Source organism: Arachis hypogaea, chromosome 13, assembly GCF_003086295.3.
Source record: "Arachis hypogaea cultivar Tifrunner chromosome 13, arahy.Tifrunner.gnm2.J5K5, whole genome shotgun sequence".
Taxonomy (NCBI): domain Eukaryota; kingdom Viridiplantae; phylum Streptophyta; class Magnoliopsida; order Fabales; family Fabaceae; genus Arachis; species Arachis hypogaea.
This window is the reverse complement of record NC_092048.1, coordinates 36,271,196-36,293,385: the sequence shown is the minus strand read 5'-3', so window position 1 is coordinate 36,293,385 and position 22,190 is coordinate 36,271,196. Positions and strand designations below refer to the sequence as shown.

Below are 22,190 nucleotides of genomic sequence, written 5' to 3'. Positions count from 1 at the left end.
AACATGTCCGGTTATTAAGAATGTTACTTTACTATTCTGAAACAGCTTTATAGCTTTCTCTCCTATAAAATGAAGAAATGGGAACTTAACCATTTCACACAAATCTTGGCATTGAACAAAGATAAGAAACAAATCAAATGGCTACTCTTGTTGCTCCCAAAGATTCTTCTCCAATTGAAGATGCTGACACTATCAAGAGGGCATGCAAAGGTTTCATCATTCTGCAATTCTATTCTTTCAAAATATCAATTGTTGCAAAATACATATAAATCTAATAATTATTACAATGCTTATTTTATTTTGTATAATATATATAGGATTAGGGACTGATGAGAGAGCCCTAATATCCATATTAGCACATCGAAATGAAGCACAAAGAAAACTTCTTAGGCAGGCTTATTTAGATCTTTATCACCAAGATCTTATCCAACAACTTAAATGTGAAGTTTCAGGAAAATTTGAGGTAATACAATCTTACACTTTGTACTAGGAATCATCCTTAAATTTTCTTGCCAAAATTAAAGGTAATGTCGTCTATACTTCTATATCTATATTCTATATAATGATAGTAATTAGTAAAGGATCTAAAATATCTTTTATTATATTTAATCTATAGATTTTTTTTTTACTATTTTCAAGATTTAAATCCAAAATCTCTTTGTTAAATTATTACTTTCCATCTCAACTAATTACACTTTTATTACTTATACGCACATTTAATAAATAAAAGAGAGGATCCATAAAAGAACGTGCTTATTGATATACTAATATTTATAAAGGTATTAAGTGTCCTATATATAAATTCTAAAATAAATTAGTATAATCTTAATGTTAACTCATTCTTCAATGATTACTAATCCAATTTTTTTATGATAATTTGATTATATTATAAAAATAAACTATATCAGATAATAAATAAGGGTGTGTTTGGTTTAGTGTTAAAAACACAAGAAGCATATTCAATCTTTTTAAATGTCAGGATTTTTTGTTTGACAAACTTTTTTTTCTCTAAATGCAAACATCAATTTATGTTATTATATTTTTAATAAAATTTTTAGTATTTATTGTTCATATAAATTTTTTAATCATTTTTATTGATATATATTTTTTTATAGAACTTTATTATTTTTTTTATTCTACTTTATACAACTTTTACTATGCTTTTCTTAAATTAATATATATTTTATTTACTATTGTTATTTTTTATAATATAAGTTATTGATTTCAGTAGAAAAATTAATTAAATAAAAAAAGAGTATTAAAAAAGAGTACTAAAAAATTATGACTTAAAAAAGTACTAAATTTCAACATATAAATTTGAGTTGTTTTCAAAAACAAAATATAGTGAAACAGTGTTAAAATAATATGATTTTTAAATGATATAAATTCATGTCTATTTTTAGTAATTTTTATCTAAACGTAATTTTGAATAATATAATTCAAACAATGTTCATTTTACTCTAATCTACTTTAATACAAAATTACTAAACATAAATTACGTTACACCAGCTATACAAACTCCCATTTGCAATCTTTAATCCAAACACACACTAAAAGAATTTACCATATGGTAATTTGAGCTGAGTTTAAAATTTGTAAGCAGAGAAGTTTATGCTATTGGACAATGGAACCAGCTGAAAGAGATGCTGCATATACTAAAGAAGCATTGGAGAAAGTAACACCAAATTATTATAAAATAATTATTGAAATTGGTTGCACTAGAACTTCAGAAGAGCTTTTGGCTATAAAGCGTTCATACCAGTTTCTATACAAACACTCTCTTGAAGAAGATGTGGCCTCTCACACATTTGGTGACATTAGGAGAGTATGTAGACTACTATTCTTTATCTTGAATATGAATATGAATATTTAAAGCCATTCATCTTTTTGTGATCTTTTTTTACACTAACAATTATGATCCAAATTATGAGGTCTATGATTTTTTCATGCAGTTGTTGGTTGCAATAGTAAGCACTTACAGGTATGAGGGACATGTGATTGATGAGAGTGTGGCTATTTCAGAAGCAAATATTATTCATCAAATAATTGAAAAAAAGGATTTTAGCAATGATGAAATCATTAGAATCTTAAGCACAAGAAGTAAGAAGCAGCTGTGTGTCACTTTCAATTCCTTTAGGAACATTTATGGCTCAACAATCACCAAGGTAATGTTAGCTTTAGTTGTTACTCTGTTCTTCAAATATAGCACAAGGAAAATAATTTAGATTATGTGGGGTTTGACACAAAAACAATGGGGACAACGACACAGAATTACATTATTTTTTTAAATGGATCTTATATTGGTGTATTGCACAAATGTGAACTAGAAAGGTGAAATATTAATATTATAGATCAGGGTATTTCGGTGAAGCGAAAAAAACTTTTTGATGGGAATAAAAAGTGAAGAAAATTTTGATAAACTCTTTTTCACAAAAGTGTTACTCTGTGTGTTATAATGTTTAAATTCATTAAAATCTCCTTGCAATTCACAGGGATTTTCACTCCTACTGAAAAGACTTTTCACCCCTCTCCCAAAAAAACTTTCATCCTCATTGAATTGCATGTTTTCATATGTGTAAATCACACTGTGAGAACTATTTTATGGTATATACATATACACTATGGCTCTTCCATATCTAAATTTTTCAGTCCACACAATTAATCAATTATATCTAGTTTAGTTATAATAGACAAAGCTTCAAATGAGAGTAGAATGAGGATATAATGGAAATGCAATTTCATTAATCAACATCATTAACACATCGAAATACTATGCTGAGGTTCAGTATAAATTATTATATGAGTGATTGGATAACCTTATTATTTGAATTTGTATTATGAAGTTAATACAATGGTGTGTCATTTGGTAATTGTAGGGATTAGTAGCCAGTCCAAGTGATGAATACTTAGATGCACTGAGAACAACTATTCGTTGCATTAAGTACCCCCAAAGATACTTTGCCAAGGTAATTACTAAACTCATTAATTAATTACTTTTGGCTCAATAACCTTTATTTAACTTAAGATGTGATACAATGACTTTTATTTAGGTGTTACGCAATGCCAAGAATGAGTTGGGAGTTGATGATGATGGTGTTAGCCGAGTTATAATCACCCGTGCAGAGGAGGATCTAAAAGAAATCAAGGATCTCTATTTTAAGAGGATTAATGTCACCCTTGAAGATTTTGTAACTAACAACATATCAGCTGATGGAGATTACAAGAATTTTCTTCTTGCTTTGTTAGGCCGTACCTGAATTCACCACAGATTTAATATTGAGAAACAAAATTTCTGATATGTTTCAGAAAATAATAACAATAAGATATAAACTAATAAACTCTCTTAAACTTAGACCATGGTTGGTTCATGTTTCTTTTTACTGTTATAGTGAAAATTATTCATTATCATTCTAAGTCCTTATTATGTTCATATAACTTTTGTATTTGAGAACTAAAAAACACATTATCATCACATTTCAATGAAAATGAAAATGAAGCTATGGAGGCAAGTGATGAATGACTCTACAACCAAAAAGAAAAAAAAGAATTGGGAATCAATCCAATACAACAGTGGCACCCAAATCTTTGAGCTTCTGGAGAATGGGATCAGCTTCGTCCTTAGTGAGACCCTTCTTCAAGACGCAAGGAACCTTCTCGACCAAATCCTTCGCTTCCTTAAGCCCCAAATCGGTGAAAGCCCTAACTTCCTTTATGATCTTTATCTTCGATGCGGCGTCGTATTTCTCCAGCTTTATATCGAACACAGTCTTCTCCTCCGCTGCCGCTCCCGCACTAGCATCCGCCCCTGCACCACCAGCACCTGATGCTGGGCCAACTGGGCCGAGATCGGCGGCTGGGCCAGCAAATCGGTCGAGGCCCAATTTGAGCCTCCAGAGGACGGAGAAGTCGTGGCGCTCGAGCTTGTCGAGGAGGAGGAGATCGTCGGCGATGCGCTCCAGCTTCTGGGAGCGTGTCTCTATGGAGACGTGGCGGCGCGTGGAGATGACGGAGGAGGAGGGTTTGGGGGTGAGAGTGAAGAGCCTTCTAAGAGACCTCAAGCTGTGTGACATCTTTACAAGGTTCTGAAAACCAGACCGGTTATCAAACCGCTTTAGTCACTGATTCACTGGTTCATTGGTCCAATCGGTCCAACTGGTGGTTCAACCAGAAAAACCGTTTTAGAATAAAATAATAAATAAATTATAAAGGACCAAAGATGAGGGTACTCCAAGAACTCCTATTAGATGCAACAGCATTCAACATTATCACATATTCTCACACACACATACAAAGCCTTAACTCAAAGAACAACCCCAGCAAGTGACTTGGAAAGAAAATGTAAACACCGAAACAATCACAAGCATACAGAACACGTGAATATATTATTATAGCAAACATAATAATAAAATAGCTCTTCTAATGCGTCTCCGAAAATATACCAAATCAAGAAAACTACATAATCTGATCCACTTGATTCAGAAAGCTACATATATTAGAAAAATTAAGAATCAACTAAAAGAAAAAGAAAAGGAAGGCCTGGTTGATTCGATTCAATTGCCTGAGATGAAGAATCAAACAGGGCTGAGAAGCCGAGAGTTTAAATGTTAAACCTCAATATTCAAATAACATGACTCCATTATTGTTATTATTACACCCTTCTAATGTCACAAACTCAATATATATTATAGTCCGTTGACACTTGTGTATTCACAACTTGGCCTCATCATTTTGATTCATACCTTAAGTAGAAGAAAAAGTCCCAATCAGCTTTCGTTACAATTTTATCTAGAGAGTTGGGGTTTTGGTACGGAGTTCATGCCAATGATAATGACGAGAGGGATGAATCCGTGAATCAGTAACATAGGCAGTGCAAATTTTAACAAAGTTCATCACAATGATTAACAACAACAAAAAGCACTACAGGAACACTTAGTAAATTAATCTAGAAAGGTGGGTAAATCTCATGTCTTCGTTCAATCAAACCAGTGATTCATCAAATCAAAATATTGAGAAATGATGCCCTTTAGCAAAGTTGTTATACACTTACACCACAAAGATAGCCCCCTGAAGCAATTTCCCATCACAATAAAGTTTCCAAAGATCAGAACCACTCTTTTTAGTTACAAGGCTACACAAATTTGAGCAATGAACAAATAAGCTAATGAATTTAACAACAAATAATTCATAAATGCTCTCACTCAAATATTTAATACAGAAGAGTTCATCGTGCAAAGCTGGAAATGCAGAAAATGGTAGAAAATGTTGATGAAACAATTTAACCTCAACACTCAATTGTGATTTAAAAATAGAAATGGAAGATAATATTATATAATCCAAAAGCATTCTATTTGACCTAAATGTGATCAGACCACACATCAACTCCAAACGCAAGAGAGTACAAAACAGCCGGTTACTGAGCAACCCCAAAAATTGACAAGAGTGGTTGATTACTTGAATCTAATTACATGCATTATTGGATTAGGTTGAAACTTTTATGTTTAATTTTTTTTTTAAATAGGAGCGCCACATACTGCATTTTATCAGCATATACTTCCAGTTAGCAATGAACTACAGCAATCATAATGATACTATCTATCCAAAAACAAGAGAGAACAATTTTCAAAATAAAAAAGTAAATAAAAAAGAGAATAAATATACAAGAATGCAAGATATATGGAAAAGAAAGTCCCACTTCACTTCAATAAATTACCATTCATCAAGACAGATATGACCTCAAGGATTACTGTGTGCAATAACCATTGCATACAAACAACCAATCACTAAACAAACATAACCGGAAAATTAACAAATGCCCCATTCACCATCCAAGAGAGAAACAGATCGAACCTCCAAAGAAAGAATAAGCAAACCTATCGTACATGCCAGAGATCACCCAAAAAAAAAAAAAAGAAAAAGAAAATCAGAAATCATTAACCAATCAGCCTGTTTTCATTGGCAATCTCACGGACCAACTCACTAATTGGTCCGTAATCTTAACATAATAACATTCCAAAAACTCTTCATGATAAGTCCAAATTGTCTCAATCGAAACTAACAATATCAATCCGTTAACATAATAACATTCCAAAAACTGTTCAGGATAATTGATCCATTTTATTAAGATGACTAATGTCCCTTATAATAAAAAAACACAAAATCATTCACTCAGCAAACTAAAATTAAGTCTTGAGGGATCTGAAAATTTACATTTCACATTAAGAACGAAGAAAAATTACATGAATCTCCGGGCAGCTCAAAAAGCACAAGTAAATCCAGTTACCAACTAACAGTACAATCCAGCAGCAGACCAACTAAAATACTAACGGGGACGGGAATGACCCATCTTGTTTCCGAGGCTTTTCATCAAACAGCTTACGTGCATCATTCCAAATGCTTTGATTAAATAAAAATTCATCACAGCAACCAAATAAATCACAAAAAAAAAAAGGCAAACGCTAGCTTAATCCCAAATCGGAAATGAAATCAAGCAGCAATTAAACTAACACGACATGAAAATTACACTGTAATAATGGAATTTCATTGTATCAAAAACTGGGAAGAAAATGTAACAGTGCGAAAAAATAAAGAAGCATTTTTGTCATGTGCTTACCTTTCGGAAAGGCGGAGGAGGCACTGCGATGTACGAACTCCTCTTTGTTCTTGTTCTTGCTCTTGCTACTTCACTTCTCTTATCGCGTTTAGTCGTTTACCATGAAAGTGCAATTCAGAGGCCAGAGCCCTAACAGAGTAACAGCTATTTTTGTTGGAAAAGTCCAGGGCTAAGCAACTTTGTTAAATTTTAGTCAGCATGTAATCAGCAATAAAAAGTGAGTCATTTGATAAAATCCCACACTAATCTCATACTATTAAAATTATCATTGATGATTTTTTTATGATTACAAATCACAAAAGTTACTTGCCTAGCATTCCTCATTTTTGTTCTTTGTTAGCAAGTACTCTAATAACAGAAACGGACCGGGATCTTGCTCGTTGGTCTCTACTTCACTATTCAGCCCAAAAGGTAACAATGTAAATTAAAAGCCCATTAAAATTTTAAGTTTTGCACTTTGCAGTTTTGTTTTTCTGTTGGGGTGATTGCTAATGGGATCAAGAAAAAATAAAGGATAGCACTTTTTATTTTAAATTTTAAATTTTAAAATTGTTATCTTAAATTTTAAATTTAAGTTATTAATATAAAATATAATAAATTTTAAATAGTGTAAGATTTCTTATTTAATAAGGAGTATTTATGGATAAAATCCTCTGATCATCCATTGTAAAAATGAAATGATAGGTGATAGCCATACCAAAAATTTAAAAAAATTGAAATGATAATATAATATGCACTTGCCTTGTCAACGTGAAAATGAAAATCTCGTGGTGCTGATTCCTAACGTCCAACACATCCACTTGGAAGAAATGATGTAAATGGAAGAATGGATAAAAATATAAATAAATTTTTATACGAATATACGATGATTAGATATATATTTTAATTTTTTAATGAGTCATTTATATATATTAATATTAAATTTCGTGGTCATTTTTATTTTTTTATTGTTTGAATAACTTTTTTAGTTGTAATAACTGTTAGATTACACTTTAATGTATGATGATTTTTTTTATGACATAATAAAAAATAAAGATCAAATTATTAAATTTGTTAAATTCATACTTATCGAGAAGAAAATGTGTTTATACGGATAGTTTCTTTGTTTTCAAAAACTACAACGACATTCTAACTTTACTAGTATGTGATCGATCAATGTAATAAAATATCTTCTGAGTTACCATACTCCTCCATAATATACACCATTGTCATCGATACTCGTTGTCTATCAACAAAGTTAACCACACCAATAGTATCAATCTCTTTTTTAATTTCTATAAAAATAGCTCGTATATACACATTGGCGACACATCTCTCAAGTGGATCTAATCAAGTCATCATGACCGACATGCTATATATGAATTAAACTGGGCTAGAAGCTTGTTGTTGTTGTATTTCCGGACAAACAACTCAAGGTTCTGACTTTTGAATAAGTTTAAGAATACTATGTCTAGAACTTAGGATTTTTTTTACATTCGCATTGATACCTGCATAACTCAAAATTATCCTGAAACATGCACAAAACTTGTGTCACAAGTAGACATTGGCCAACATCCCCCTCTTCTTGTACCTATGTGTTGTCCATAGTTTTTCGTGCAATCCGTACTTATCGGCCGCTTGTGTCCAATCCCTTTTAAAATTATCAATTCCCATATCAGCATATAGTTATTTAGAGAACACCTCCTAAAATATTTCATCATTTGAGTTTGATGTAACATTCATTTGCAAGTGTCACGCACACAATTGGTGCCTTGCCCTTGGAAATATTCTTTGAACAACTGCAATCATAGCGTCATTCTCGTCTGTGAGAACAGCGGAAGGAATCTTGTTGCACATCACTTGTAACAAGTTTTGCAGCATCCACGTGTAAGAAGGAATACTCTCATCCAAAACAAGCCCAAACCCAAAGATTATGGTCTGCTTGTGATTATTCGACTCGGAGAATAAAACCAGCGATCTTTTAGAATAGCCACGTAATATAGCTGTTGATTATCCGTCGTGGCTTCCCTCGGTACATTTCTTCGTCAAAATATATCTCGTGAGTCACTATTATTAAGAAAAAACTTGGGGCAATTGCAAATTGAGAGATTGAGACTTGATGCAAGTTGGAATATCACTTTAAAATTTAACTAAAAAAGGAGATTAGAAATAAAAAAATTTAAAATTTGAGTATTTTTAAAATTATAAAATTTAAAAGTACGAGCATAGTTGTAAGAATTGGACCAGACCGACTGATTGGATTGGAAAACTGATGAACCGAACTATAGGTCGGTTTGGTTGAGTCATCTGATCAGACAACATAAAGAGCCGGATCGAACTGGTTCAGACCGTCCAATTTTGGTAAAAATCGGCGAATCGGCGTTTTGCAAAAACCCAGCCGGTTTGAAAATTTTATTTTTTTCCTTCCTAACACGAAAACAACATCGTTTCATTAAGAGAGAGAGAGAATAGCCCTAACCTTAAACGACTGCTTGAAGGCTTCTCTTCATCACGATTTCACCAGTCTCTACGTCACTCTCAATCACACTCCAACTCCAGAACTCGTGATCGCCGATCAGCTCCTCTGCTTCGTCTCGTCGGCTCCGGTGCGTCTCTAACATTGCGCCGTTGCATCTGTAGCTCCCCTGCACTACACCGTAGCGTTTGTGGCTACCAAGCAACCTTACTGTCGCGTCTCCGTACTCTGCGTCCTCGTCCTTCACTGCTACCTCCCCCTCCCTCGCTAGAGTCTGCCTCGTACTTGGACAGGTTGGTCTTCTCTCTTCTCTACCTACATGTCTTCGTGAAACTCACTCTCAGTTTTTATTTTTTATTTTTTTTTGTTTAGTTATTCAGTTGGGTTATACTTTGATGAGTGAGTAACTGATTAATTATGTTTTTATGAATCTGTATAACATTGATTTGAATTTATGAATTTCTGATTCTTGTGGAGGAAGAAAACATAAACCAAGGTTCTAAAAAACACACCGAATTGTCCGGTTCAATCGGATTAACTGAGAACTGATCTTCTAACCGGCCTAATTGACCTCTAAAACCGTCTTTTAAAAATCGATTATAAACCAATTGAACCGGCAGTTAACCGATGAACCGATAGAACCGGGCAGGTTTTTTGAAGGCCCGGTTCTCCCCATCAGCATCAAAACGGCGACCCCCTCTCCCTTCTCTCTCTCTCTCACATTCTCAGAATCTCAGTTTCTCACCAAAATTCCTAATTTCCTAACCCTATCAGAGTAAACACCGCTGCCATCGTCAGCCCGCAGCCGCCTGCTCGTCGTGAAGCCCCACCAGCCACCGTCTGCCCCCAGCCGCCGCCACGCTTCTCTTCCTCACCGTCTCTGTGCTCAACGCGAAGCCCCACCTGCCACCGTCACCCCCCAGCCGCCGCCACTCTTCTCCTCCTCACCGTCTCTGTGTTCGTCGTGAAGCCCGCCTCCGTCATCGTCGTCGTCGGCAGTGACAGAGGGTACCGTCGTCGTCGTCCTCGATCCTCTTTTCCTCCACGTCACGCGAACGGTTGCTCGATCCTTTTCAAGCGCGTCCTCTCCTCCGTTAATCTCTGCCCGGAGCCTCGCCGTGGAATCTCTGCTCGGGGCCTCGCCATCGCAAACTGATCCGCTTCCGAGCTCACTTTGTCACCGCCGTTCCTCCCTCGCCGTATCTCCGGTAAGCCACTGCTTCTTCAGTTTCAATTTCTAAGATTCTGAGTTGGGATTGTGTTCTGAGTTGGGTTGTTGCTTATGTGATTCTGAAACTTTTTGCGTGTTAAGTTTGGATTGTTTTGGTTAGTTTCTCTGTTTTTGGATTCTCTGGATTTGGATGTTGAGTTTTCTGTATTCTGAGTTTTTGTTGTTGAATACTTAATTGAAAAATTTTTGTTGAAATTTGTTGTGATTCTGAATTTTTTTGTTACTTATGGTTTGAATTTTTGTGTAAGTGTAAGTATGTGATTCTAAATTTTTATTGCAATGAGAATTCTTGCTGATTATTTTGTTATAATTTATAAGTTAATTAATATTTTTTTTATTTTATAGATTTTTAACGATAAAATATGAACAAGTTATTATATCAAATTATAAAAATTTTGAATTTTGTCAGTTTAAAAATTACTGAATTTGTATATTTGAAATTGTATATCAAATTTTTAATAATTTTATTATTATTATTATTTAATCACTCGACCGGTTTAATGATCGGTTCGGTTCTCGCAACCTTGAGATAAACACTGAAAGTTCTTTGTGTGAAATCTGATTCTTGATGTGAAATCCTGATTCTTGATATGCGATTGCAAGTTTAAATATCACCTTAAAATTTAACTCAAAAAGGAGATTAGAAATTTTAATTTAAAATTTGAGTATTTTTAAAATTATAAAAATTAAAAGTATGAGTAATTTTTGTAATTATAAATAATTGTTAACTGACACATCAACATTTAACTTTAACGTTAGATAACTCGATTGATAATTGATCATTTTTGTCAAAATTAATCCTCTTAATTTTTTTTTTGTCGATAACATTTTATCAGCGTCTAAATCTTTTCATTACTAAATTACTACTGAATCTGTTAGTCTGTCTATAGGAAGGACATAACCGTAATTTAAGTTTGCTCCAAAAAAACTTCACGATTCTTTTTGGTTCAGCTTCAAGCGCAAAACCCTAACCACGGAGTTTTCGAACGAATTGGGAATTTCAGCTTGATTTCAACCCCGGACAAAATCACACTACACCAATGACTGCCTCGAAGAAGAATTACAAAGAGAAACCTATACGTCGCAAGTAAGTCATATCCAATTCATGTTTATCGTAAAAAAGGTCTTTTTTTTGGTGTACCATTGTTTTTACTAGCTCTTCCGTGTTTCTGGGCAACATTTTTGCCAATTCTACATTTGTCTTCATTGATTGGTTAATATTCAGGTATTAGAATATAAGCTTGAAGAAGGTAACTATGCCTTTCCACCGTTTTGATATTTAGGATGATTAGCCCTTGTATGAATGGATTTCCGACATCAATGAAGCTTATTCAGGAACTTATTTACAATTGTTTATTGCAATGATTGACAAAGATAAAAGGGGAGAATTTTCACTCGATGAATACCTTTATATTTGTAGTTTGACTTATCTTTATTGAGTAGAGTGAACAAAAAATGGAGGGTTGCTTAAAAGTTTGCATCGTGTATATGTCTATATGATGTGCATACTTACTCTGATACTGGAAGTTGCACAGGGAAGAGAAACCAGAAGAACCAGAAACACCAAAATATAGAGATCGTGCTAAAGAGCGTAGAGAAGATCAAAATCCTGACTATGAGCCTACAGAGCTGGCATTTCACGCTGTTGCTCCTCCTGGTACTGTAGATTTAAGGTGAGTTTTCTACTGTTTATGTTATATTTGTTATCTAATATCACATCATTCATCTTTTAGTTAACTCGGCCAAAATAAGATGAAAAGAAAAAAAAAATTATGCTACCTGCCATTGCTTAGTCTACTAACAATCTGGTAATGTTTTGAAGGTCAGCTGATGCACACAAATTATCCATTGAAAAGAGCAAGTACCTTGGAGGTTCGTATTCATACTCTTAAATATGATTGAGTTTTGCCATCTTTTTCACAAAGAAATTAGTATGATAATATGTTTTTTATTGTTTTCTCTAAAGCTTTTGATATCTGGATTGTTACAAGGTGCTTTGGAAGTTGAAATGTAGGATTCCAGTGCCATGTGCATCCATGACCTTTCTTTTTCTGTTGTGTTATTTTTGTTTTTTATTATATCGCCCTAGAATAGAGTTTTTGCCTCTACTATTGCAGACATGACTGTAAAGTCAATATATATGTGAACAATATTTAGTGTAACTTTTATTGAATATTGACTTACTTATGCTAAAAACAGAACATGTTGCGTTTATTGCTTTTGGGCAGGTGATGTGGAGCACACACATTTGGTCAAAGGTTTGGATTATGCATTGCTGAACAAAGTTAGAAGCGAGATTGACAAGAAGCCAGATGCTGTGGATGATGTTGAGGGGAAACCTAGGTAACTTTAGTCCAGAAGTGTCAGTGATAGTGATCATTTTATTGTAAATCTGTCAATTAAAACATTATTAACTATTATTTTTATTTGGTTTTATTTTTTAATGAATCTAAGTTTTACTGCCTGCTTTTGATTTGCCAACAGAGCATCTAAGGAAGACCAACAAGTCTCAATTCGCACATCAACTGCAAAGGTTCTTTACTTTTGTTGAATATTTACTGACAATATGAACTAAAGCTTTTCCCCCTCCTATTTTTATCAGTTTGAATGTGAAGTTTGTGCTCCAATTCATGAATTATTGTTGCTTGCTTCTATTAATATGTTTCAATTCTTTAATTTTTTTTCTCCTTTCAGTCAGTTTATCAGTGGATAGTGAAGCCTCATACCATCATAAAGACAAATGAAATGTTCCTTCCAGGTCGAATGACATTTATTTTTAACATGGTGAGAATTTCCATGTACTTGATAATTGACGTGGTTTTGTTCTTTATGATATGAGACTCATGGTTATTGTAATTCATGCTTTGTTTGTGCAATTATTTGTTTATCATGCTCGGTGTGGCCATTAGCATGTTTGATTGCAAGTACATGCATATTGGGCAATATACAGCTTTCATCTTGTGTATCCTTGCGGTAGTTGCTTATCTCCTAGTGAATAGGTTCTTTCACCTAGTTTAAGTCAGTATACCATGTGGGGACATTCACTAGACTAAGCATCTTGGCTGTGGATATTACATGTCTCTCTCTGCCTCTTTCTGTTTCTACTCATGTCTCTACGACTGTAGGTTGTCCAATGTAGCATCATATGCATGGACAATCAGATATGGAATGTTTGAGACCTTTAGCTAGCTGTTGCATCCTGATTCACTTTAATTACATATGTTGATAATTATAAACAATAATGGGGGAAAGGTTAAATGGGGTAGCTATATTGACATTTTTAGGTTTACAACTCAAATCGATGGAACGGTTAATCTAATCCTTTACCAGCTTATTTGTTACTCTCTAGAATAGAAGCACTTTTCTAACAGATTCCAGCTTTTGTATGTCAGGAGAGTGGATATGCTCATGATATTCCAACGACCTTGCACCGTAGTAAGGCTGATTGTCCAGTACCGGAGGTTTTTGATCTTGCTGATTCCTCTGTGGCACTTTTTCTCTGCATTTTATAGCTTGCCTAGCATGTGTCACCTCATGTACATGCCCTTATTTTTCACAGGAAATGGTTACAGTTAGCGTTGATGGATCTGTTCTAGATCGGATTGCTAAAATAATGTCATATCTTCGTCTTGGCTCTTCTGGGAAGGTTTTGAAGAAGAAAAAGAAGGAAAAAGATGCAAAAGGTAATAACTGCAATGAGCAGTTCATCTGGAATTTTTGGATGTTATTGTGTGAGTATATGCTTTATTGTATCAGGTAATACAATTTCCATAAAATCTTCTCTTGCAGTATGGTTTACTGAAATTTATCTGACTTTGTTCTAATTATTATGTTACAAACATCATATTATGATGCTGTTCTTAAGGTCCTTTTTTTTTATCTTTGTATTTGCGAACATTTTTGTTTGTTCAATTGATCGTGCTTATACTTGAGTCGACTATATAAGTTGTATTTAACATACATCAATGGTAAGCAGTTTTATATTTTTACTTTCCTCCTTGTTCATTTTTAATGTCAAAGAAACTTTCAGGGAGATGTTGGAGAGGGAGGCTGCTACCCTATCTTTTATATAGTCATATATTTCTGATAATTTATTGGAAATTTTAATAGTTAATGTACTCTTGGCACCATCCATTTTGAACACAGGAAAGAATTTGGCTGTTGGTAATGGATATGATGAAGAGAATTCATCAAAGGTTGAAGGTGGGAGGGCAAAGAATCAAACTGAAAGAGAGTTCATCCCACCACCACCACCTCCATCGAAGAAAAGTCATGCTAATTCAGGAGAGAAACAAGGCCCAGCTGTTGCTAGAGCAGAAGATGATGACATCTTTGTTGGTGAGGGTGTGGAGTATGACGTACCTGGCAAAGACTTGAGCCAAAGTCCTCTCTCTGAGGACATGGAAGAGTCTCCTAGGAACAAGGACAAACCTTCATATTTTGTTGAACCTACTTATGGTCCTGTGCCACCTGCTGCACTCCCTCAAGCGTGGCAAGAATCGGTAAGTTGGTGAATATAACTGGAAATTTCATGTTTAGTACCTTGTCTTCACCCTAATTTTTAGAGAAACATTAGAGTGTGGCTTTTGAGTTGAGTTTCTGCCCTCATTGATCTGAGTCTTGTCTCAGAATGAATATGATGTTATGCAAACACAAGCCTTGGCTGGTGGCTACCAAGGAGAGTGGCAGGAGTACCAGTATGCTGAACAGCTGGCTTACCCTGATCAATACCTTCAGCAAGATATGCAGACTTATGATTTGCAAGCGGGTTTAGATATGCCACAGGATCCGCGTTTTATGACACAAGAAGAGAAAGATCGAGGTTTGGGATCAGTATTTAAGCGAGATGATCAGAGACTTCAACAACTGAGGGAGAAAGATGCCCGAGAAAAAGACCCCAATTTCATTTCTGAGAGTTATTCTGAATGTTACCCCGGGTATCAAGAATATAACCGTGAAATAGTGGATAGTGATGATGAAGATGACTTGTCCAAAATGGATATGGGTGGGAGGGTAAGTAATTGCATTGACAGTTACCTTATTTTCTTATTATTAAACTGGCTGCAATGTTTTTCATTTATTTTCAAGTATATTATATGTTTTCCTAATTTCAGAAAACTATAAATATGAAAACATATAAATAATGATTATACTACTTTTTATTCTCAAGATGACCCTTTGAGAAGAATCAGTATGTTGATAACCTGTTTGTATTAAAAGTGATAATAATGAAAATGTGCATTGAACAGGCAAAGGGTCGACTTCATCGTTGGGACTTTGAGACCGAAGAGGAATGGGCCACTTACAATGAGCAGAAGGAAGCAATGCCAAAGGCTGCATTCCAGTTTGGTGTGAAGATGCAAGATGGCCGGAAGACGCGGAAGCAGAACAAGGACCAGAAGCTCAATAACGAACTGCACAAGATCAATAAGATACTTGCCAGAAAGAAGATGGAAAAGGATATGGACGGTGATGGTGGAGGCCCCCACTATGATGATGAGGTACAACCTGGAAAGAAGCTTCGAATATGAACGAGCCTTCCATTTGTAACCAAAGATGATGAGAATAGAGTTATTTCTGGTTTCCTGCTATAGAAATCTTAGTAGTTAATACTTAGTTTGTGTGAGTTTGAGGTTTTGTTATTCTTGTTTGTCGTCCTTTTTTTTTCCCCTCTCTCCAAAGAGCCAGGATAAGTGCCATCTAATGGGACAATAATCTACAGAGCTGTAAATTGAAATTAGTTCTAGTATTTTCGCCTACAAGTTTCTTCGAAGGATGATCTTTTATTTTTTGGTTATTGTACACTTCGCACACACCCTTCACTCATACACACTATGGGTTCTTAAACTACATACAGATATGCCATCTATACTAGGCCTCTGCTGTGAGAAACCATAATCTAATCATCAAACTCTGTTGTTATATTCTATACCCCTAGTAATATCCTTGATAAAATTGCTCTGTCCAAACTTTATCTAAGGTCATTTGTAGGCAATTTCCCCTAAGGAGCTAACAAATATGGTCAGCGAAAAGCAAAGTTGAGCAAATTATGTCAACCAAAATCTATGTTTGGGAAATATCTGAAAAGGCCAGAGAAGCTGCTTTTGACCTTTTGTAAAAAACAAACACGTTTCCTTAGTTAAAAGACTAAAGATGGATTAGAATGAAAATAATAATTTTAAGCTAAAAATAATAGCCTAATAGCAAGAATAATATTCTAAATGTTATCATTATAAGCTAAAATTGATTATTCTAAAAGTGTAATGATTTTAGTAATGTTACAGATATTAAATGTTAAATAATATGAACAATTGTTTCATATTTATTTTTGTAATTATAGCATTTTTTCAAAAAAATTTTTAATATATTTTGAAAAAATTAATTTTGATATAATGATAATATAAAGAATTTTGTACGAGCATTTAATTAGATTCATACATTTAGGACGATATTTAACATATTAAGTTTGAAAATTAGTTATTTTTTTGTAATACAATTGGTTGTCTATATAAAATTCTTTTATAGTGAGAAAGAATAAAAATTAAATTATATTTTAAATACAATAAATTATCTTGAAATCGTTTTTTCAACTAAGGTATCCACACATAAATTGATTATTATATAATAGATTGTTTTAAAAAACAATTATAAAAATAAATAATTATTGAAATAAGTTTGATTTCTTACCATTTCTAAACATATCCTAAATCTATTTTAGCTGAAAGGACTAATTCAGAGAAGGAAAAAAAGCAGAAAAATTACTATGACTCATCTAAGGCCATAGATTTATTTAAAAAAAAACGGATAAAAGTAGTTTAGTGATAAAAAATTTTATTAATATGTATGAAATTTTAAATTCCACTTTTATTATTACTAGTGTATCTAAAAAAATATTATATAAATTTATTTGAAACCAACATATTTTTAATTATTTCTGTAGTCTATGACTCTCGGTATGTAATTTAATTATATGTATATTTATATTTATTATATGAATTTTACTACCTTATCTCCTAAGGACAATTGGTTAAGCATATTAAAAAAGAAAATATTTTAATATTTTTGATATATTTAATACATTAAAAATATAAAAAAAATTATTTTTATAATAAATAATATTAAAATATTTTTTTTTACGATATGCTTAATCAATATCCTTAGTAGAAACCATGGAGTAAACCCAGAAAGTAGAAATCCTAACAGAGGCAGAGCTTCCTCCTACCACGCAACCAGCTTCTTCAATCTTCATGGTCTTCTCCATTAGGCGTCAGGCGCATCGTCTTCTCCATCGTCTTCCTGGTAGCGGCAGCCACGCAGCAACCAACTTTCTCTCCGTCGTTGGCGTCTCAGTCGGTATCTCTGTCAGCATCGTTGTTCGCGGTTCCCTCTCCAGCAGCCAGCTTCGTCTTCAGTCAGCGTTCCCTCTCCAGCAGCCAGCTTCCTCCAGGCTCCAGCGTCGTCTTCTCCGGTCACTCAGTCAGGTTAGTCTATAATTTTTGGGGAATGTTATATGTTAAAGTGTTAATTGTTTTATTTTCTGTTCAATTTTTGAAATTATACATTCTTAGTTGTTGAATAAAGCAATCTTGATCACTCTGAAGCAATCGTGCTGTTCAATTTTTTAAATATTAATAGAATCTTGCTCTTATGTAAAAGCTAGATTTGATTTTGAACTGAGGATCTTCTATAAGCTAATTTTGATTTTTAACTTCAAAAATATTATGCTATTCATTTACTATTATAATTCATGGTAGCAGATAAACGAAGAAAAAATTGAAAGAAAGCTAAAACTGAATTTTACTAATGGTGAAATTTAGATTTGTATTAGCGGTACACACTATATATAAGATAGTAACTATGAAGAAATTATATGTAAACTATACTCTGATTAGTTGAGTAATTAAATGAATACTCTGCAGTGTTATATTGTTTATATTGTTTTATTTTTTTATTGTAAACTTTCATTTTGGGGACATATTGCTTGCAATGTTAATAAATACTCTGCAGTAAGGTCTTTCAATTGTACTAATTGGTAATAGCCACATTGATCTTTACGTCTAAATACTCTTTTAAAAACTCGGGTGAACGGACTGGCGAAGAAGCAGGTGTCACAACGAAAGGTGACATCGACTGACAAAGAGGAAGGAAGTTGTTTTCACGAGTCACGACTGGCAGTGGCGACGCCGATTAGAACGCGGGCAGATTTGACGATGAGAAATTGAGAATTTAGAGCTCCTTCCACTTCGATTCGGTTACCTAATTTAACTAATTTCTCCGTACATAACTCCGTTTCCATTTTACGGCGTTTACCACCATGGAAGCCACCGACGACGCAGAATCCCCCACACCGATTGTACGAAACTCCTCACATCTTTCTATATTCCTGAATTTTATATCATTATTATTCTTAAATTGATCTAGCTGCAATATTTGATATAGTAGCATTAGACAAAGAATTTGAGTAGGGTTCACTAGAATTTTCTTGTTTATATGAAGGTATTGGTAAGTGAACTGGTTTCCTTGTCATTGCATAAAGATATTAATATAGTGAATATGTATTTGATCAACCCTAGATCAATCTGTATTGGTATACTGGAAATAATTTAGTAAATTGGGAAAAACATTAATTTGGGCCCCTTTCCTTTTCTTCTAGGTTCCTGAAGATAACTATGAAATGTGTTTACCTTTACCATCCTGAGTTCATTCAATTATTAGGTTCATTGATATTATCTAATTTCCTTTACCAGGCCTCCCCAAAGTTAGCGGGAACTGTTAACTGGGGTACAACAACTGTTATTGGAATATTTGCTGGCATGTTATACGGACAACTGTTATTGGAATATTTGCTGGCATGTTATACGGCGGTAGCAAGGAGGCAGCTGCTTCTGTTGTAAGTTCTGATTACAAGAGGTCTCGATTCCTTTTTCTTCATTTTTTTTCCATATGGCTATGAGAGTGTTTTATGCTGAATACAGAACAGGTGTTACGGCTAACATCCAGACTACAATCATGGATTTCATTCTTTACATTATAGAATTCAATGTTGCGTGTAACTCCGTGTATGAAAGTGATCTTCTTTTGCATACTGTTAGATGTGTCATGAATAACACTTTGGTGTTGATATCGAAAGAAATTTTTTTTTCTTTTTGTGTGGATGCAGAGGATTTATTTTCCTTAAAAAACTACTTGTATATAACGCTAAGCTACCTTCCATAACATGGTAAGAAACTATTTAGAGTTAAATGTACTTGAACTTTATCTTTGATATTGTTTATTCATAATCCAAAAAATATTAGAGTTTTTGCTCAATCCTTCTTACTTGATGAGATTTATTTTCTTGGGGAACTAGTAACATCAGAAGAAAGGTGTAAACCAATCCATTAGTGTACCATAAAGATGTCAAAAGATTGTCTAATCCTGTCAACAGGCTGGCATAAAGGTATACTTGATCCATTTGTAGGTTTTCAAGAGCTTAAGCTAAAAAGACTGGAGTTGTTTTAATTTGTTGAATTGCAATTGCAGTACAAAGAATAACTGAGTACTTAATTTCTTAAATGAATGCAAAGATGTTTCTGTTTTGTCACAATAGATAGTATATATCTTCTTTATTCATGTCATCTAATGTGAAGTTTCACTCTTTTCTATTATTTGTATAAGCTTGTTTTCCTTTTAATGCATTTCTATGAAGTTGAGGAGATAAATACCTGACCCACTTCAATAATCAATAGATGGAATGAATGCTAATATCTAAATGCAAAAATAAACCTAGCTAGCATTTTCTTTAGACAGAGAAACAAAACCCATGAACATAGTGCTATGGTTTATCTTTTCTTTGTTGATTAAACATTCTGTTGTCAAGTATGTGAAGGTGGAGGTTTTATTCTTTATTATCCAATTTTAGTCATGGTATTTATAAGTCCCAATGTTTTGCTAGAGCAAGGACGCAGAAGTGACATTGAAGCTTGGGAGTACAGAAGACAAACGTGAGCAATATCGTTTGATGAGAGATGCTATGGAGAAACGGTTCATTAGGGTTACACGGGGCTCAATAGTTGGAGGAGTATGCCTTGGAATGTTCACTGCTGCATTTTATGGCTTACAAAATCTACTTGCAGAGCAGCGAGGTGTGCATGATGTTTTTAATGTTGTTGGTGCTGGTTCAGCTACTGCTTCAGCTTTTGGTTTAATATGTAAGAAATGATACTCTGCCACTAGACTCTATATAACATGGACTGAATCACAAAAACAATTCATTTTTCATTCATTTCATTGTATTAATAGATTGTTTCCCTTTTTAGTGCCAGGATCACTACGTTGGCGAGCTAGGAACATGATGCTAGGATCAGTTTTGGGAGCAACATTTTGCTTTCCTCTTGGTAACATAGCTATATTTCTTGATACTTTGTCAGCTCAGATTGTCGATGTGACTTTTGCAGATGCATAAGTTTCATATATAATATGTTGTGGAATATAATGATGTTAGAAGCATCACTTGATGCTCAATCTCGTAGCAATCTCTCATATTCAACCAAGTTTTCACTATATTTGTTGAAAGTCTTGTCTCATGATACGTTGGCAGGTTGGCTCCATTTGAAGCTGATAGAAAAAGCTAATGAAGGGAATCAAGCTGCAAATGAAAACTTAGATAAGAGAGACATAAAAAGTGGTGTTAGTGCTGCAATCGAAAGGCTTGAAAGCAATTTACACAAATGAAAGCTATTTGGCTACACAGAGGCATGCCTTCTTGTTTCTATTTTTCAGGGTGGTCAAGTAATCATGCAATGGAGGATGTGACACCACTGGGAATGGCATTGATATCCGCTTAATAGGAGAAAAAGTTGTATTAATTAAATAATTTCGTTGACCAAGTTGAGTCACAGTTCTTCCATATGAAATTATGATGCTATTATTAGCTTATTATGTTTTTAGTCTTGTTATTATGACTTACTAGTGGTGTAAAACCCGCGCTGGCCAAATATTGATCTATTATAAAAATTTATTGTTATATATCTATTGATATTAATAATTATTACTTCTAACATGAAAAATTACTTGTGTATAAAAATTTATTATACAGTATATAAAAATATTTTATTTTATGCTTTCTAGAGACTAAATAAAAATAATTTATATTGTAATCATACAAAGAACAATTACCAATTAAAAAATATTTAATTATATTATTAAATCTCTAGTATATGATCTGCATTGTAGACAAATTTTTTACTTAATCTATTTTATTGTATTTATATATAGTTTCTTAATAAAAACATTAATATATATTTATTAAAAGACTTAATTTGCTTAGTATACAAAAGGATTATATAATTAATCTCTTTTATTATATTTATGTTTAACTTATGTCATGTTGATTCTGTAATATGTTTAAATGGTGATTTGTTATCTTTTTAATTTGTATGGGCAGCTTAATTAGTTGAAATAGAGTAAGTTTTTTAATCCTTTATTCACTAATTTCAAACATTGAATGTTGCATGCAAAATTGTCATTATACATAAATTTATCTATTACCGTTTTGATTGCAAAATTCTCAATGTTCCTAAAATTCGCAATATACTTCCTCTTTTTATACGGTCTATTTGATACTTTGAATTTATTCTATTATTTCATACACTATTTTCATTATATACAAACAAATATTGTCGTGTTGTTTGACATTCATATTTGCATTTCTACAATTTTTTTTAACTAACTTCCACTCTAATTACTATTTTATCTTTGGTGGATAACTGCAAAATACAAAATATAATTGTGTATAATTTTAAATATGAATTGTTTTTATTTTAATTAAATGTGCTGCTAATGTTCTTAATTGATTTTTATTTTCCTTGTTTTTTTCTAAGAAGGTGAAATAGAAATTTAAAATAAAGAAATCA

General features: G+C 33.3%; 4 protein-coding genes across 9 annotated transcripts; 3 read left to right on the top strand and 1 right to left on the bottom strand.

Annotated features, from left to right (window-relative positions):
* Window positions 1-45: 45 nt before the first annotated feature.
* On the top strand, window positions 46-3,408 carry LOC112738080 (annexin D8-like). Its single transcript, XM_025788363.3, has 6 exons — window positions 46-210; window positions 318-463; window positions 1,604-1,825; window positions 1,953-2,165; window positions 2,877-2,966; window positions 3,051-3,408. The coding sequence occupies exons 1-6, from the start codon at window positions 138-140 to the stop codon at window positions 3,255-3,257; spliced, it is 951 nt and encodes a 316-aa protein (XP_025644148.1). The 5' UTR covers window positions 46-137; the 3' UTR covers window positions 3,258-3,408.
* Window positions 3,327-6,972, bottom strand: LOC112738082 (uncharacterized). Of its 3 annotated transcripts, none has more exons than XM_025788367.3 (2): window positions 6,611-6,972; window positions 3,327-4,152 (listed from the first exon to the last, which is right to left on the bottom strand). In XM_025788367.3, exon 2 carries the CDS (start codon window positions 4,068-4,070, stop codon window positions 3,555-3,557), a length of 516 nt encoding a protein of 171 aa, XP_025644152.1. In that variant the 5' UTR covers window positions 4,071-4,152; window positions 6,611-6,972; the 3' UTR covers window positions 3,327-3,554. The 3 variants fall into 3 exon arrangements, with proteins under 3 accessions (XP_025644152.1, XP_025644154.1, XP_072067838.1); XM_025788369.3 differs by having other exon boundaries at window positions 3,327-4,082; window positions 6,611-6,794; XM_072211737.1 differs by having other exon boundaries at window positions 3,327-5,128; window positions 6,611-6,750.
* Window positions 6,973-9,691: 2,719 nt separating this feature from the next.
* On the top strand, window positions 9,692-16,069 carry LOC112738078 (suppressor of mec-8 and unc-52 protein homolog 2). Of its 2 annotated transcripts, none has more exons than XM_025788357.3 (12): window positions 9,692-10,273; window positions 11,248-11,383; window positions 11,832-11,969; window positions 12,119-12,168; window positions 12,525-12,639; window positions 12,781-12,829; window positions 12,991-13,080; window positions 13,689-13,757; window positions 13,856-13,979; window positions 14,443-14,798; window positions 14,926-15,309; window positions 15,546-16,069. In XM_025788357.3, exons 2-12 carry the CDS (start codon window positions 11,337-11,339, stop codon window positions 15,825-15,827), a joined length of 1,704 nt encoding a protein of 567 aa, XP_025644142.1. In that variant the 5' UTR covers window positions 9,692-10,273; window positions 11,248-11,336; the 3' UTR covers window positions 15,828-16,069. The 2 variants fall into 2 exon arrangements, with proteins under 2 accessions (XP_025644142.1, XP_025644143.1); XM_025788358.3 differs by having other exon boundaries at window positions 9,777-10,273; window positions 11,301-11,383.
* Window positions 16,070-17,431: 1,362 nt separating this feature from the next.
* On the top strand, window positions 17,432-21,303 carry LOC112738079 (uncharacterized). 3 transcript variants are annotated; one of them, XM_029291563.2, is made up of 6 exons: window positions 17,437-17,777; window positions 18,402-18,649; window positions 19,044-19,186; window positions 20,231-20,486; window positions 20,595-20,672; window positions 20,876-21,303. In XM_029291563.2, the coding sequence occupies exons 3-6, from the start codon at window positions 19,148-19,150 to the stop codon at window positions 21,007-21,009; spliced, it is 507 nt and encodes a 168-aa protein (XP_029147396.1). In that variant the 5' UTR covers window positions 17,437-17,777; window positions 18,402-18,649; window positions 19,044-19,147; the 3' UTR covers window positions 21,010-21,303. The 3 variants fall into 3 exon arrangements, with proteins under 3 accessions (XP_029147397.1, XP_029147396.1, XP_029147395.1); XM_029291564.2 differs by lacking the exon at window positions 18,402-18,649 and having other exon boundaries at window positions 17,432-17,777; XM_029291562.2 differs by lacking the exon at window positions 17,437-17,777 and having other exon boundaries at window positions 18,261-18,649.
* Window positions 21,304-22,190: the final 887 nt, after the last annotated feature.